General features: G+C 40.4%; 1 protein-coding gene across 1 annotated transcript in view; it reads left to right on the forward strand.

Annotated features, from left to right (window-relative positions):
- PXDN (peroxidasin) overlaps window positions 1–19,163 on the forward strand; it is a 118,435-nt gene that overhangs the window by 60,521 nt on the left and 38,751 nt on the right. Inside the window, exon 4 of the mRNA XM_018559227.1 lies at window positions 9,880–9,951. Within this exon, the coding sequence (XP_018414729.1) occupies window positions 9,880–9,951 (72 nt within the window). The remainder of the gene's footprint in view (window positions 1–9,879; window positions 9,952–19,163) is intronic.

Here is a 19,163-nt window from a genome sequence, read left to right on the forward strand (position 1 = left end):
TGTTCTTATAGATATTGTGACATCCCAACTCTTCCAGATGTCCTGTTTCTGAGCATTCCCAGATTGTGGAGGAAGTTGTCAAAATGTTGCTTGTAAGGCATTGCATAGTTTTCTCTTGAGACAAAACAAATTAATGTCTAGTTTGCATTGTGATTGATGCATTTCTCCAAATATCCAACACAGCTGCAATTAGACAGAAGCTGCTTTGTGCCAATATCATACCGTTGTCTTTCATAGTTGTACCCCTGGTAGAAAATTCCACTGCCATTTATAATAATGATTACCGTTCTCATTGAAACTTTAAAAAAATGTGATCTTTAAAGTGTACTTAACCCAGTGCTTACACTGGTTCAAGGACCCTGTCCCAGCCCCTCCATGTGACAACACTGGGCCAATCATTAGGCGTCAGCACAGTCATAGGAGAAGAATTAAAAATTAGTCACATGATCCCCATACTCGAAAGTGCTCCTAGTGGCAAACCGATATGAAGGAAGGGGTGCCAGACATTAAAATGTACCAGTTGCTTTGCTCAATACATAGGGCCCCACTTCATTTGTAACCAGACATACAATTGCTTATCCCTCCATGCTCTGTATATATCCCAAGGCCAGATAACTGAATATGTGTAATAAGAACAGAACTTTTATTATAAAAGGAATAAAAAAAATATCCTTACAAACATGGAAACCAAAATGGACCAGGTCACGGCAATCATTGTCATATCAATTCTCACTTGCGTGCCAGCATCCGGAGAGGCAGAGGCTCTCTTTTTACTCATCCTTTTATTTTTCATTTCATCAGTCCCTGCCCTAGAAGAACTTACAATCTAAGCTCCCTTACTCACGTGCACACAGACACTAGGGATTATTTAGACAAAATTTAAAGTGAAATAAAACTGAACTCTAGCATCACCTTCTTTCTCACACTTCTAACAAGTTCTCCCCTGCGTTGATACTGATTCCTCTCAATTTCCTGCAAACCTACATCTCCACCAGAGCGGTCAGCCTCTGGAATGCACTGTATTATATCTTGGCGGGCTTCCTGCGTTCAGGGGCGTGGCAGTGCATTGAAGTCAATGGCACCGTAGCCACGCCCCCTGTCTGCAGTGTGATCGCCCGCACCAGAGCGCATGGCACATCAGTGCCTGCGTTCCACTCCAGTGCGATCTGCTAAAATGCTGCACTATTTTTGAAGATCGCACTGGATCGAAAGGCAGGCACTGATGTGCCACATGTTCTGGTGCGGTTGATCGCACTGTGAGCGGGGGTGTGTGGCTGTGGTGCCATTGACTTCAATGCACCGCCACACTCCCTCCCGCCCCTGAATGCAGGAATTCGATACAGTAGGTCTCAGAGCGGCCAGTCTCACTGTTTATGGTTTGAACCGGCCCTCAAGCTGAAGCAGTTATCTTTAGTCAACCTTTCTTTTCGCTCTGTCCATCATTCGTTAATAGTCTCTCCCCCTTTATCCGTACTGTCTTGGCACCCCTCACAGCTGTTAGGTTTCTCTGCCATCAAACATTTTGTTCCCTAGCTTTGTGTAAAAGAACACTACCCCGTTTCCCTTTGGACGAGTCTGCAACCATTCACAGCTAAAGTCTGCAGCACCCAGTGGCCAGCAAGGAGAAACAGGAACATCTAAAGGGATCACAGGGATGTGTTGTTTCATATAATGCTTTAGAAAAATCTCCACCAAATGCTATGACATTTACAGGAGGCTACAAACCCCCCACCACCACAAAACTCCAAGCAAAGAACAGCAGATAGGACCCAGTGAAGACATTAATGATATCTGTTTGAAAAATTTGCAGTTGCATGTTGATCATGGGGAGGGGGAGTCAAGGGAAGGTATTATATGCTTACAGTGCACTTCACATTCAACCTACCAGCACATATTCCATTCAGAACTACAACTAGCAACAGCTAGCGCTGTCAACAGGTCTGTGAGTGAATGGCCTCGTACTGAAACATGCACAGCAGTGCTGAACTCAAAACTATACAGCAGCCTTTAGGGGAGAGGAATCCCATGATTTAGGTAAGACAGGGGAAGGTGGTCCCAATGTGACCATGTTTCACACTATGCATGTAACATAATACATGGTCAGAAAAGTAGACTAATCTTCTTTGGGATTGTACATATAGTGTGCTCTTAAAGGAACTCCTGTTATCTCTGCAGTATGTAGCAGACAGGTACACTTTAAAAGCAAGAAATCTGCAGTGCACATGGTTCCAGTCCTTCACATAATTAGTATCTGTAGTCGGCCTTTCTTGCTCTTTTATGAACTTCACCTTGTGTTTTAGGTTTTCAGTAATTATTTGCAGTTTGAGTAATAAAGCTGCTCTGTTCCTTGTTGGAAATGTAACAGATTTCTGTTTATCTACTTTTTCATTTAATTTTCTCTTTTTCTCAGTAAAGGAAGTAGTAGAAATAGAATGCTTGCCATGTTTTGGGAAGATGTGTTCAATCCTTTTTAGTTGCAGCTGCTGTCCCTATGGCTTTGGACGGAGCTGTTCCAGAGCTGGAATCAGTCACAGACCTGACCCTAGACAGTGTGGAGCATTCTATGGAAGCGCGGGATAGCGGGCAGGAAGTGTCTTCTGTTCCCACTCTGTTAAAGTTCAAACGGGCTGTAAACTTAGACAATAACTGCATTTATAAAACAAGTGTCCTAGTCTCTGAAGGACATGCGGTAATGAAAATGTCATATGTTTTACCTAAAGGTCAAGAATACTTTTATTTTTTAACTTGAAAAAGAAGTCAAGCCAGAGTTTTTTTGTTTTTTTTTGGCTTTACTTCTCTTTTGGGTCACAGGAATACATTTACTAATCTACTCCTGTGACCCAAAGTCAGCATATAGGGGGTAATATTCACTATATGCTGATGGTGCAGAGCCGTCCTGCAGCCAGCATGGATCCCAACAATATTGTCGGGATCCACCTGACTTCCTGATTAACCGGTGGTTCCAATCCGTTGCGGCCAGGGCATTTCCCTCCCCGCAGCTACATGTGACAAAGGGGCGGGAAGTACCCCTGCCACAACTGATTGGACCGGGAAGGGTGGGTGTTAGTCACAGTTATGTATGGGTTTGGGCAGACTCCAGAAAACTGGGATTGCACCAAGCCCCCACGCACATCATTCGTTATAGGTCTGTACACATGCAGCAGAATGGCTGCTGGGATCAGCTATAATATACACCCCAATCTTGGCTATTTTAGCTATCCAGTAATTTTAGTTGCCAGGAAAAATAAAAGGATCAATGCAACCTACCACCATCCCTTCCATATGCCGTAAACATCCAAATAGATGAACTTTTGGTAAAAGATTGCCTTTATTCTTTTGATTTTGTTTTTGCAAATTAAAGCTGGTTAAAAGTATTTACATAGTTGGTCAGGTTGAAAAAGTCCTTCAAGTCCAAACTATAATTTGCCTTAAAATGTCCACTCGTTAAACTGGTCCCTACACTTTGTCACTATGTAAAAGAGACCCAAAGTGCACTAAAAAAAAAAAATATGTAAGTTGGCAAGTGTGCCCTCAGCCTTTTTGACTGCTTATTTAACAGAGATGTCTCCTGCTGAGATGGGCTGATGTCAGGCTGCCATGGCAAAGAGTAAACAACAGTAACTAATGGAAGACTTGTGCATGCACGTAGGCCTTTCATCGCTCTTTGTTTACCTTACCTTTTTAGTACTGAACTGTGAACTGCCTTAGCAGCTCTGATTTGTATCTGGTAACTGAATTACCTGCCAAAAGATTTGTAATGCTGTTGAACTGTCTTGTGATCGAGGGTCTCCTAATGGGTAGCATAGCAAAGTCCCTGACCCCCTTTTTCACCTTTACTACATTTAAAGCCGTACAGCTTGGTCAAGGTTGCCCACAGCCTGAGACTGGATAATGATGAAGCATAAGCACACTGATCTGGTCAACACTGTGCCAGCAAGACCGTTAACTCTAAATTGATGACCTGTAAAGGCATTTAAAGCTTCACCTATGCATAACTTTTGGCACCAACACTTTTAGCTCTCCTCCTCTGACACGTTTTGGTGCTTTAGGCAAATGAGTGGTATGTATGTATGTATGTATGTGCATATATAACAATAACATGGTTTTGTTTGTTTTTTTTGTTTGTTTGTTTTTTACATTTATTTAAAAATGATTGTAGGATGGTAAAACATATTATGTTTTAATATAATTGAGTTTATTTGGTGTGTTTTACCTACTGTTCTGCTTTAGATATGTACAGATATGCACAGCTGCGGAGAGCCACATAGGATGGTATGGAGATGGTAAACTGTGCCTGTTACATTCTTATCTTGGCATGTAGCCAGTCCCCTACCCACTGACAAGTCATCAGTGTATTATTATGGTCCGGCCCACACATGATTGGTCAAGTTGCTGACCCTCCATTTTGAAGTCCAAGAGCTTCTATAAATGGAATGACAGGATACATCTAATATAAACACAGACTTGAGAAGGTACCTTTTTTTTTCTTCTTCTAACTATACCTGACAGGTTTCATCTTAGGAAAGTAGCTATGTGGGGATTTCAGAGTCATGGCTACATCTCAGACTTGACTTGAGTTAATGCTTTTTGAGAGTGGAATCTGCACCTAAAGGAACTGACACACTTTTTTTTTTCTTTTAGCAGAAAATGTTCATGTCAGCAAGAAAAACATGATAAATTGTTTGACATGAACTGACTCTTACACATTTGGGCTCTGTGGTTCGTTTCAGGTTGGTGGGCCCTGCGGCACTCATCCTGTTACAACATGCCATGTATTAGCGTTGAAATGTGCGAGGACTGCTGTGGTCTTTGCAGATTTTTACTTGGCAATCATGCCTACGCTTTAACAACAACTTGAACTTTGCTTTTGTTCCTAGCTGATTTGTCAAGTGTACATCCTATTCTATTACCTGTGTGGTCTTGGTTAAAAAAAATACAGAGACAGAGGTTTAATTTGGTAATTTGATATTGCTGATTTTCTATAATTGTACTTAAAGAATCCTAGAGTTTTGGAATACATTTTGCACTACAATATAAGTATATTGTGTACTTTGTTGCATGGCTACTGATAAGTCCAATTACAGGATAGAACACATAGGGGTCTTTAAGAAAAAAACTTTGCCTAGCTAATCTGTTCAGTGAACTACATGTAAACTTCTTCTGTGCGAGTTAACCAGCAATTGTCTGTGAAGGTTCTCATTCATCCAGGTCATGGTACATCTGTAAAAAATAAGTCAAGACAACTGGACTTGCTGTATTTTTCTTGAAGACATTTCACGGGTCATCCAACCAGCTTTCTCAATTCAGAATTACTTGTACAAAACTTATCTGGGGATAAAGGTGGCCATACACTGTACAACCATCGCAAGACCTTAATATGGTGAATGTTGTTCCAATCCACAATCCACATAATCTGTTAGTAACGACCAGGTGTTGATTGCATTTGCCTAGACTCCAATTATGCAAATGCAATCAACACCTGGTTGTGATTTACAGATTATGTGGATTGAAACAACATTCACCATATTTATTCCCAGAGAATGTTTCTACAAGTCATTCTGAATTGAGAAAGCTGGTTGGATGTCCAGTGAAACGTCTTCAAGAAAAATACAGCAAGTCCAGTTGCCTTGACTTATTTTTTACAGATTAACACGGTAGTTTGTTTTTTTAAATTGTATCTTGTAATTTTAACCTATTGAAGGATATTCGACCAGAAGAGAAATTACAGAAACTTTTTGCCAGTTCGTACGCTGGTTAAATCGCACAGAATGAATGTACCTGCAGATTAGCTGGATGGTGAAGCTATGCACACTTTTTTTATTTGCATGGGTTGCCTATCACATCCAATTAACACCAAGGAAGGGCATAACCTTTTTTTTCTTCTTTTTTTTAAAAACTTGTACCGCTCCACAGTGCATGGTAATAAGTGATTATGAGTTGTGATGCGAGGCAATGCACATGCTTTGGATAGGAGTATTGAGGTGCCATTAAGAAATAATGGCACTGCAGAGCAGCAAACATTGTCACACGTGATCTCACCTGAATGCATGCGTTCCTGTGTCACATAGTTGTGAGCAGAGCATAACACTACTCTAATTCTCCAAGTCTACAGCAAAATGAATGCTTCTTTACGATCCTATGCATATTGAAGTGTTATTAGTTGACCAAATATATTATAGGATGTCTGAGTGAAACTATGCAAGCTAAGAAACACTCCAGTCTGTACTACATATTGATGGCTACAGAAGCTACACACCATTTCAGAGGGAGAACAGAACTGGGAGGTCAAAACACCAATCTCATGGCAAAGGATCTACAGCTAACCATACACTATACAATCTGGTTTTACATTCTCTATACCTCTCCTTTAGATTTACCAAAATTATATAATATGGGGAGAAACCTAAAACATCTATTCAACTTGTATCAAATCAGACAGGCCCTTACACTGCATATATGATGGTAGAGCTAAAGGAGATTATGCAGTCAGATTATATAGTGTATGGTGAGCTTTACATTTGGTGAGCTTCATACCCATGGCATCAGCGCTTACAGTTCTTTTGTGTCTTACCAGTGCAGCATACTGGACATCGGCCTGTAAGTTGGAAGAGTTACACACAACTTGGTCCACACAGGTCAATAGTTTTCCACCTGCTGTATTGCACCTCCATCATGTTTTTAGATGCCAGGTACCCGGTTCCTTTCTTACTGGTTATTAGTCATGAACAGCAACGATCTGCTATAGTACCCATGGCGTTTGGGACAAATGATTTATTTCAGGTAAAGATTGAGACTCCCCATCTGGTCTTTCCCTACTTATAATGTAGATGATCCTCCAGATGTCGTCCTCTTACTACAGATCAATTATGTTTAATACACACTTTAGGAGGTGCCATGTTAGATGTACTACAGCTGTGCATATGACAGCCTTGTCATGGAAAGGTTAATTTATGAGTGAATGAAATCACTTGTAAGTACTGGAACTGCGTGTTGTAACATGCATACATTTTCTGACTTTGATCTGTGAAACTTCATCCCGTCAATCATCTTCTACAATACTCATATGCAGAATTATTGGATTTATTCCATAGTTACATAGTTACATAGTATTTGAGGTTGAATAAAGATATTAGTCCATCAAGTCCAACCTATTAGGATCTCATTCTAGGAGTACCCGTACCCCTGTATATTACGGTCACATGCCTCCAATTATTGGGACTTATTTATTGCTTTTGTGTATAGTCACTGTTCCACCTCTGTCACGCCTGTAAGTCTGAACCAAGCCACTTATAGTTGCCTATGATGGAGTTCACTTTTTATAGGGTTAACTTTGGGAGCCTGGACTCATTAGAAAGATTTACTGTGCTGGGATCCTGACCTCTCTTCACGTCACTGGGATGACAGGGATGCGGGGATTTCACACAGGCTCTGAGCATTCATCTGCCTGTGAGATAACTTGCATATTCGTGGATTGTTGAGTGCAGTAAAACTAGAAATACGTGACCTGTGGCTATATTTACATGTCATGCATTTTATTGAGGGCTGTTTTCTCAGCACAGTTTTGCGCTTTATGTTTTCAGTCTCCCGTCTTTCACATGATTCAGCTTTGGATAGCCATTCACAAAGTTAAGATCCATTTCTGTGGATTACTAATGAAAGATAGTACTGACTACGGTAATTGACTACGCTTAATGTTAGACCAGAGAGGCTCCTAATAATTAGGATTGGAGACGATGGTTATTTTGTATTACGGGCTCGGACGTTTCTCGTGTGAATGAGGGCTAAGTCATTTGAAAGATAAGTAAAAAACAACAGTAATCACACGCAGCACGGAACTGTACGGGCTCAGACGTTTCTCGTGTGAATGAGGGCTTAGGCTCTGTTTGTGGTGAGAGCTTGAGTGGTCTGACCATGCACAAGTCACAAGTCAGCACCATTGCCACATTTAAATATTCTGTTATTGTTAGATATCCCTTTCTATTTATATTTTTTTGTAACCGCAAAGTGTATGTGGAGTGTTTCTCAATGCATTGTTGCTTCATGTTTATGTTGCTACAATAAAATACATTTAAAAAAAGTTATGATTTATGATGTATAACTTGGTTAGGACATATTTAAATGGTAGCTATGGTCCATAACTAAAAATGTTTATTTCTATATGGAATTTCCATAAGCTTTTTCCCACTCTTAATAAGCATATCCATCTAGAGGTTTGTAAACCTATGGAAGATTCCCATAGGTTGCACTTCCTCAGTGCACTGACTCAATTTCACTCGCCTGTAAATATGCACTTCCTTGTGTCACAACATTCACAGAACCTGCCTTCTGAACTACAACTCAGCGTAATGTAACATTATAATTGCTTGCTGGAAGCAATGCATGATGGGATATGTAGACAAATAACAAAATCCCATAGTTGTGTTGGATGTAAACCACTTTTGAGCTCTGCATTTAAAATTTTAATTCACAGGGCAAATGTTAATTATGGAAGAGCTTTAGTTTTAAAGCTAGCCATATAGTGATTGTTTTTACTGAACGAGAAAAAAGATTGGTTCACCGATGGAGGCTCTTGCATTCTGACAGCAGTGTGTGTGTGCCACTGTCAGAATACCCAAACAATGACTGCAGCTCATTGACTGCAGTCACTGTTCAGCCAAGTATTTTTGGACTGGCTCCTTCGACAGTCAATTGGAAAAAAACAACTTCTGAAGACGTATTCTGAGTGCTGACGGCACTCCAATTTCTACTAGTGTATGGTCAACTTAACATACCCAACTGTCATTCAGCACCACAGTGCATTTCTGGTAATCATAGCAGGCTCCTCCCACAGGCTATCCTTTTTTTATAGTGGCCATATGTAAATTGGGCAGATCCTATTTAATGTGGGTAATACAGGGGCAGAGAAATTGGTATGGCAATTCACTAACCAGTCTGTCCAATCCAGGAGCCAACAGGATTTTTTTAGGATCCAGCTCTATTGACAACAATAAGAAAAAAACTCAAAATGTACAGTAGGTGCCAGCTGTGATATTTAAGGAACATTGGCTACTTGGCTCCCGGGATTTGTCAAGCCCTGGAGTAGTATATAAAGTATGTGTAGACATAAATAGTATCTGGGCAGAGTTTATTCAGTGCAATGCAAGGCTTAATGTATTCCTTTTAAATGCACTAAAAAGTCATGAAATAAAGGAACAGTGTTCCTTTACAGTATATGTTTGTCTTCTCCTCCACAGGTGTTTTTTAATTTATATATGTGTTTGTTTTTGGCCACTTATAATTGGTAGTAGTTCTGTAATGCTAACAGCATTTTACTGCTCATCCAAGTCACATCCTCAGTTCTAACAGGTGTAAAAAACCGTACCCAACATTTATAGCCACACTAATAAATCCGCCCCAATCAGTCACCATGGTGTCATATAGCATTACAGAACAAATCCTGTTGAATCAATAAATGAGAACCTTTGCAGACATATTTGGTCACCTTATTGAATGCATCTAAATCCACTTCAGAAAATGTTGTTTTGAACCAGATGTGGTGCGAGGAATAAAGTATTGTTTTTGTGTTGTATTTTTCAAAGGTATTGTGATGTTTCAGCAACGCATATTTTGTGTCTTTTTAAATTGTACCTGTTACCTTTTATATGTCATGATCCCAGAGATCTAATTCATTTCTAATCCTGATCTTGGGAATCTTGTTATCTTGGGTACTTATTTGTGATCCCCATAAAAAATGGCTTCAAAGAGTTTTTGTAGGAAACAGGTACACTTTAACACTGAACGCCATGCTTACTGCTACTCATCCATGCTCATTGCCATTCATTCGTGTCTGTTGCTTTTTATGTGTGTATGCTAATCCTTCCTGATTGTTTCTTGTTTCAGCTATTTGTACAAGAATGAAATCCAATCCATTGACAGGCAAGCTTTTAAAGGACTTGCCTCTCTAGAACAACTGTAAGTGTCACATTGCATTATTTTGCATGACTATTTCTCTGTCAACAAGAGAAAAGCATTTGTGTTGTTCATACTGCATGTGTCTCTGTTCCTGTTATGGGGGTGTTGCAAGGAAGGCAGTGATGCATTTAATACTAACATATGTGCTCCTGTTTCCTCAAAGATGTGATGTCCCACAGCTTTGGGTTGTAGATAGCCTGTGCTTCTCCATGGACGTCCAGGGCCAAACTATATTTGAGGCTCTTCTAGGCCTTCTAGTTTTTTGCAGCTACCACACACTTCTGTATGTGTTATAGAATATTTATTATTTTCCCAAAAGGATGGTCTCAAGTCTCTACAGTTGCACTATTTTTTATTTAGCTGGCCTTTCAACAAATTTATGTCTGATAGACTTGGACTGGTGGGCAGGGCCCTCCTTACCATCTTGTCTTAAATTGTATTGTGACTGTAAAGTCTTCCTTATATTGTAATGCGCTGTGCAAACTATTGGCGCTATATAAATCCTGTATAATAATAATAATAATAATGTGTCAGACAAAGCTCCCATTTAACTTTCGAGGCTAACATATGAGAAGATGAGAGCTCAAAGGTGAGGAATTTTCAGAAAGGCACACAGTTAAATAAGCATTGCATCTTTGTCTTCCACACCCCCTTTAAGGGAACAGGTTTCTCTAATGTTCTCCTGTAAACCAAAAGTGCATTCCTGCCTAAAATGTTTTTTGTTTTTTTTTTGTCGGTATCATGTTTGGATCTTCTTAAACCAACATTATAGGTCGTAGTAATCTCATCTTTCTGTTAAATGTGTCTTGACGCTAAATCCATCCATTAAGCTATAATATACAGCATTGTTGTAGATGAATGGATGAGTAACATAACCAGAGGAAGTTTGATACAGTGGACCCTACATGGAGGTATCTTAAACAGTCATAGAGTTCAAAGTTTTGTATAAAGGGGGCATCCTCTGTAAATCTTATTTGTTTGTCTTGTGTCTGTGTATTTGAGTTTGTGTTATCCTTTGTGTGTGTTAAATACCAATCATCTTGAACATACGGACTGGCTGATTAATGCAATGCGTACGGTGTCCTTGTTCATTTGAAGGTATACTCCCATAAAACGTTTTTGCATTTAGACTGGCATGAGGGACACAGCCTACTGCAGAATGCTTGTGGTTGTCATTTTGGTATTCATCTTGAGCTGTTGGCTATATCCCCATAGTTGCAGAAATATCTTTTGAATATCCCTGAATCTTGTGAGTACGAATAACAATGTGTTCAATGGTTTAGGCATCTCTCCTCTGAGCTTTTTCTCGGAGCACTCTCCAGCCTCGTGCCACACCTACACTGGGGCTTTGGAATAAGTTTGCACAACAAGGTGCAATGTAAAAAGCTAGAGCCAACACTAGAGGGAAAAGCCTATCCAATATCTAGCCATTATATAAAATACACATGGAGTACGCTAGGAGAATTTAACATTGTGGCAATGTTTTCTGGATTGCTCTGTCAGTTTAATGATTTGCTAAAATTTCAACAATTAAACCATGATCATATATTATGCGACTTATAGGAACGCGGTAATTAAAAAAACAAAAAACTTCTCTATTCCACCCACCTACCCCTCCTGAGTTAACCTGCACTGACACTCGCCACTCAGCTTCTTAGCTAACCCATCGCAAAACACGCCACAGCACTGTTGACTTCTCAGCAGAAATTCTCTTTGCGTTGGTCACGCTTGCACAGTGGACTCTCATAGACTCTCTCATAGACTTGCATGGAACTGCCTTGAATACAGCTCCAGCATTTCAAAATGGTCAAAAAGTTTTTGTGTGTTCAATGCAAAGGCACAGCCAAATCCGAAGAGTATTTTTGCCAGAGATAAGGTAAACATTGCACAACCATGCTGCAGGGGTAAGAAGAAGTAAGAAGCTAGGGTCGAGTATGGTAGTGCAGGTTTGTTCTGGTGTGGAGAAGGGTGGATTAGGAGTTTGTTTTTGCCCTTTAAAGCAAACCTGTGCTTTTGCCCATGCACTCCCCTGCTGCTCCGTTCAGGTTTTAGAAGTAAGAGTTGCTCGAGTTGAAACTTACACAGGACTGAGGACTTTCTCCCCACCCCATGTGACAGTGCTGGGCCAATGTCCTAACACAAACAATGTCACATCAAAAGGAGTGACATATACATCCATACTTGCAAAACAAAGCTGCAGGGGGAGCAAAGGAAAAATTAAACTGGCCATAGATGACTGAAATTCTGGCTAATTCCTGCTGAATCAGACAAAATTTGAGCTGCAGAGGGCCCTGCAATCAACACCCAGCTCTACAAAAGTAGATTTAAAAATTGGCGAAACCAAGTAGATTCCTACATCCACGCTGTTTAGCAAGGATGTGCAAACCAATTGACTGACTTTCTCTCACTCGTGCTACGAGCCGAATAGGAGAAATTGAGCCGTGTACGGCTAGCTTTAGTATGTTGTGCTGGGTAGGAAGGCATTAAAGTGAATCAGTGAGCAAAGCACAGGCTTGCTTTAACTATCTATGTAGTGCTTTGTTTGATAAGTACTTTTAATTTTACGGTATTAGAGGCAGTCTTTTTTAATCACGGAAAGTTTGCTGTGTTGACTAAAAATGCTTCCTCCTACCATCTTATTAATGTGGCTTCTCAAATAAATTCTCAGAATCTTTACATTTTTGGGGGGATTACTGCTGTAAGCCCTTTCCATATAAAAGGGAGTGTGATTTTTATTATGAATGTATGGAATCTACATCGAAGTCTGTGTTTTGGCATTTGGATGAACTTTAAACCTCATAAGAAATAATACTGCTGACCTCCAAACGGAGAAGAACAAGGAAGAAACAAAGTAAAAACACAGTTATACGGTAACTTTGAGCCTTGATATTATTTTTGACTTTCGCTTTTTAGCCCTGGATAGTTATTAAGTTGTATTTAAAGGGAAGTCCTGATCCAGATTACCTTTGAACAAATCCCAACCAAAAGTCTGCCTGCTAGTTGTACAAGTTACAATGTAGATCATATAAGCTGCTTTTCCCAATGGGGATATAGGAAGCAGAAAAACCCCAACTTCTCTCTCTATCCAAAACTAAATGTTTAAAAATGTCTACAATTGGACTTCAGTGTTTTACATACTTCTGTATGGTTTACATGACTCCCTTTTCCCAAATACTTATTTCTGGCCAGTGCTGATACCTAGTCTAATGAGCACATGAAAAAAATGTAGCCATGAAGAATCTAGGAGCAGCAGCAGTCTAATAGTCTGCAAATAAATGGCCCAAGTACTAGACAGTCGTGTGTTTAAAGTGCCCGGCCAAATTTTTTTTTTCTGTTTTAGATAGTGTGGAAGGATTTGTACCCTAGTGGGTTTTTACTGCTACCTGGGACTCCGTTACTCTATTACTTAGCCATGTGACACCAACTTACCAGACAGGAAGTCAGAAAAAATTTAGATGCAACATGAACAGAAAAATAAGTTCTGACGTTCCCAGTTCTAACCATCTGCCGTGGCCATTATAATTTTCATGGACGTACTGTTGTGTAGCATACAGCAGGAGGAGTGGGGTTCCTTTTGTGGCAGCAAGCTGGGAAACAAAGCCAGGATATACAGCATGGATATAACTTTGACTGGACATACACTTTAAGGGCCCTTTGACGTGGTTGTACATCACCCAAATCAGCATATTTCTGTGGCTGGTGTTTACGATAAATTGCAGACAGAAAGACCTAGTCTGTTCATATGCACTGTATTTTCCCATGGAGCATTTACATGCAGGTAGGGACAGATGAGCAGCTCTGTATGAGTCTGTGACCAGGGCCATTCATCTGTCCCTAACCGCAGTTTTCTCTCCATGTGTGAATACATAAATGGATTGGACTACACAGGCCAGCCTTCACTCCCCATGTGCATCAATGAGCCTCATCTGCCCATGACCCGGTCGCTGGCTCACTGGTTTTCCTTCCTTGGACCACTTTTGGTAGGTCCGCACCACTGCAAACTGGGAACATCCCACAAGAGCTGCAGTTTTGGAGTTGCTTAGACACAGTTGTCTAACCATCACAAATTTGGTCCTTGTCAAAGTTGCTCAAATCCTTACGCTTGTCCATTTTTTCTGCTTCCACCACATCAACTTCAGAGACAAAATATTCACTTGTTGCCTAATTTATCCCACCCACTTTTAGGTGCTATTGTAACGAGATAATTACTGTTATTCATTTCACCTCTCAGTTGTCATAATGTTATGGCTGATCCGTGTATATGAAATATTATGTTTTGGGATGACGTCCACTTTAAGTTTAAAAATACTACTTAGCTGTGGAATTATTGTTTTGCGTGAAATGGATATTTAACTGTCAAAAGCCTTGTTTTCTCCATAACTTCGCATTTCATTCAAACAGCGCAAACCCCCTAGCATAGAAATCCCATAGTAGGAGCCCTCCAATAATTAGATATTCAAGTATAATATAAAGTGCATCCAAACATATTTATTTAAACATTACAACACATAAAGATAAATCACCTCATTACATTTAAAACTCATTTAAAAATCGCATAGCTTCCCTGAAGTGACTCAATGTGGGACAGAAATAAACAGGGTTGAAATACCCGCAGGGCAGAGCAGCAGTCATTGATATGAACGGATACACCGTTATGAGGTGGTGGATACTAATGTATCAGCATATGATGATAGGATTACTCACTTGTTCCTCACTTGTGGCCACAACGGGAAGAGTCCGTACTTCTATGATGGATATTCCAGTGGTATTCTTAGTAAAGGTTTTTTATTCAAAAAACATTTGTAATCCTGCTGATCGCTTAAATGTTTCCACCACTTGCACCAACTTCCATTGAGTTTGATCCCGACCAGTTTCACTTCACATCTACTGTGGACAGGTGGCCCGACAATTCCCCTGCAAGTGCGGCCGCACCTTGGAACGGGGGTGAACGATGTTCCACGGGCAAGGTATCCAGTGATGTGCTTGATCAGGGATTAGAAATTGGTGATCTCCGATGTCGCTGTGTTGCTTGAGCGGGCCTCGCTCAATACTATCGGTATAGCAGAGGCTCTCCTGCTCGATCACTGCGATAACATACAAGTGGTAAGTCCTGGGTCCTCAGGGAAGCTAGTCACACGCTGAACCCTTGACGCATTTCCCCCCAACAAACGGGGCTTCCTCAGAAGGGCGTGTAACATTTCACAGATGCAGGTGATTTAAATAGCTCTTTGGTAGAGACATTGATAAGATTCAGGTTTTCTTAATTAGGTATTAGAGCCATTGCTCAGTGTTGGTACTACATATATTCACTTTAAACAGTACATTCCAATTCTCAGTGTATTCATTTGTAACAATATAGATCTATATTCAATAACCATGACTAGTCACAGATTAGCAAATGTACAGAGAACATGTCCATCAACCCACTAAACAGTGTCCATTCAAACCAAGTTCGTTAGTGTATTGCAACATTTAGGGTGGCTCTCCGACCGGTAAAGTGACTCAATGTGGGACAGAAATAAACAGGGTTGAAATACCCGCAGGGCAGAGCAGCAGTCATTGATATGAACGGATACACCGTTATGAGGTGGTGGATACTAATGTATCAGCATATGATGATAGGATTACTCACTTGTTCCTCACTTGTGGCCACAGGGGAAAGAGTCCGTACTTCTATGATAGATATTCCAGTGGTATTCTTAGTAAAGGTTTTTTATTCAAAAAACATTTGTAATCCTGCTGATCGCTTAAATGTTTCCACCACTTGCACCAACTTCCATTGAGTTTGATCCCGACCTGTTTCACTTCACATCTACTGTGGACAGGTGGCCCGACAATTCCCCTGCAAGTGCGGCCGCACCTTGGAACGGGGGTGAACGATGTTCCACGGGCAAGGTATCCAGTGATGTGCTTGATCAGGGATTAGAAATTGGTGATCTCCGATGTCGCTGTGTTGCTTGAGCGGGCCTCGCTCAATACTATCGGTATAGCAGAGGCTCTCCTGCTCGATCACTGCGATAACATACAAGTGGTAAGTCCTGGGTCCTCAGGGAAGCTAGTCACACGCTGAACCCTTGACGCATTTCCCCCCAACAAACGGGGCTTCCTCAGAAGGGCGTGTAACATTTCACAGATGCAGGTGATTTAAATAGCTCTTTGGTAGAGACATTTGATAAGATTCAGGTTTTCTTAATTAGGTATTAGAGCCATTGCTCAGTGTTGGTACTACATATATTCACTTTAAACAGTACATTCCAATTCTCAGTGTATTCATTTGTAACAATATAGATCTATATTCAATAACCATGACTAGTCACAGATTAGCAAATGTACAGAGAACATGTCCATCAACCCACTAAACAGTGTCCATTCAAACCAAGTTCGTTAGTGTATTGCAACATTTAGGGTGGCTCTCCGACCGGTCACAGCATCCCAAAAATCGACAAAAATTGCAAACCTGCAAATGAGTATCTTAAATTGAGACTATTAAAATATAGGGTAAATAACATTGCCTTAAGTAAAATCGTATTGTAGGCGGCAATATGCCATTCTAGACAATACATTTACAAAGATTTGTCAGGGAAGGGGGATGGGTGAATCTATATAAGAGCTAATGTTTTCGGTTAAAGACAGGGGGCCTCGACCTTTCAGCTGCTTTTCCTGAGAGTTATCGCCAGCCTAAAGTTAGTGGAATTTTAAAGTGTATTAAAAGTGTACTTCCCATATATGGAAAAACATCTCTTAAAAGTGAGGGGAAGTCTCCTATTATATAGTTGTCACTACCCATTGGAAAATTTTCCTTCACCTTTTGTCCCAGTGACAACTGTAACATTTCAGATTTCTCATCACAGTTTCTCCCAATGATTATATTCCCCTGGGAGGAAAGAGAGACATCTATAAAATCCTGACAGAAGTTCTAACTTTTCCCTATTACCCACAACTAAAGAGAAGTTTGGCTGAATTTTACACTCAAAATCCTTAAAAAATAAATAACATGCATGCAATCAATGTAGCTGAACCGTGTTACATTAGTGAATTGGAAAAAGATATTGCTGGGAAAGATATCGTGATGAAAAAAAGCACATGCAATGCTTTTTTCAAATCAGTATATCGTGGGTAGGCAACCTTCATACTTTAGCTGTTATGGAAGTCCTATGAGGCATTGCAAGACTCTGACAGCCACAGGCATGACTCCCCAAGGGCAAAGACATGAAGGGATTTGTTGTTTCACCACAGTGAGAGTGCTAAGGTTGCCTACCCCTGGAGTATGTTATCAAATAAAATTACACAGTCACGTGCATGGTGAAAATCGTGTAGGGTTTAGCGTTGAACTCCAGTCAACCATAAAAGTCTTCCTGCTCAATAGCAAGGATTAAAGGCTTGTTTAGTTTAGGTAGAAATAGGTGGTAACCACATAAATGTATAACCAGGAAGCAGAAAAACCCCAACTTCCCTCTCTATCCAAAATTAAATGTTTTAAAATGTCTACAATTGGACTTCAGTGTTTTACATACATCTGTATGGTTTACATGACTCCCTTTCCCAAATACTTTTTTCTGGCCAGATATACCTAGTCTAATGGTAGCAAGGCGCACATGGGAAGGCTTACAACAATACAAAACACAGAGTCCCCAGCACACTCGCCAGCTAGCCTGCAACAAAACGCATTACCCTTTCTAACAGTATGCATTAAAAACAGAGATTTTAGTTACACAAACCTTTGGCCAAAAATATGTAGAAGCCACACTGCCCCACACTGCCATTTGACAAAACACACACCATTCAGAATTCACAATTTAAACCAGTAGAATATGGATTCTGATGGGTTGCAGAGGGCACTGCCCTTTGCTTCCTGCTCTGTTTTATAGAATAAGTCAAACAATCTTTGAGGCCACTCAAAATTGCTTCCGTATTGCATAGCTGGTGACAAAGGCTCTACTTCTGTTGACTGCAGTTGTGAGATACAAAAAAAAATGGGAATTAAGAGGAGGTGTAAATCTCACCATTGTGAGACAGATGAAAAGCCAGTTGGTCAATCTGCTGACTAGTGTCCTCCCAAAAGTGAAATGTTAGACGTGGGTGGGATTGACCTTGAACTGTACAATTAAATTGTGACCAAGAAAATACTTTTGTAGCAGAGCCCTAAGTGTAATTTGATTATTGTATGTATATCAAAAATATTTTCTGTTTTTAGACTTTTTGGACTATGGCAGTTTTGTTCGTAAAGTGTATTTATAGCCAAATTTCCCATCTTGCTAAGGCTGTGGTCTTGATGGGTGGTGTATAAATTCACAGTTTCAATGACTTGGAATATTGTAGAATTGGCATTCACAGTACAATAAAATTGCATCATACCACTTCAACCTGTCAGAGGGCCTTTAAAGTGAACCTGACCTGGCTTAAAACATTTCTTCTTAATCTCATGGTGCCTGATTGTTCCTATGTTAGTATCTATGTTGGTATTCTGTGTCTGTGTGCACAGGCCCACAACGTCTTCCCAAATCAGGCTTTGGGCCTATCCCCACCCCCCTCTCCACACTATGCCCTGCCTTTTGCTATTCACTTGTGAAATGCCAGAGCTTCTACTGCCTGCCAGAGCTCTGGCATGGGACAGTTAAACAACATAGACAGGGCTTAGTACCAGGATAAGTCCCATGTGCAGGTTGGGCGTAGCATCCAATGAGTTCCACAAAGGGATAGGCTTGAAGATGTGGTCCCTGCAGATTAGCCCAGCTGTTAACTTGCAGATGCTTTGGTCCAAATCAGGTTTGCTTTATTATGTTATCAGTTTAGCTTACAAAATGGTGGTCTTTGCACAGTGTAGTTCATATGCAAAAGTTGAATTCCACTTAACCTTCTTTATTGCTATAACTGACTAGTCTGATGGTGATAGTAAGCTAGCCTACTATATGTTTAATTGTGTGGTGCAGAAGGAAGCCCTCAACTAAACAGCCATGGCTAACTGTGAATGCACTTTGGAAGGGAACATAAATGTAGCTCAGGTATTAGAAGCAGGTATTTTGGTGTCATGTGCTGCCATACTCTGCAGCATGTACTCATTCTAACATAACTCTATGAAATGCAAAGCAAATTCTCTGCAGAACACACATCCATAATTAACTTTTATATTTTCATATGCTGATCATTCATTGCATGTTGAAGATGTGTTATGAGTGAGTGCTCTTGTTTGGCTCTTTTGTGTATTAGTCTAT

This window comes from Nanorana parkeri, unplaced genomic scaffold (assembly GCF_000935625.1).
Source record: "Nanorana parkeri isolate BGI_ZX_2015 unplaced genomic scaffold, ASM93562v1 scaffold383, whole genome shotgun sequence".
Classification (NCBI taxonomy): domain Eukaryota; kingdom Metazoa; phylum Chordata; class Amphibia; order Anura; family Dicroglossidae; genus Nanorana; species Nanorana parkeri.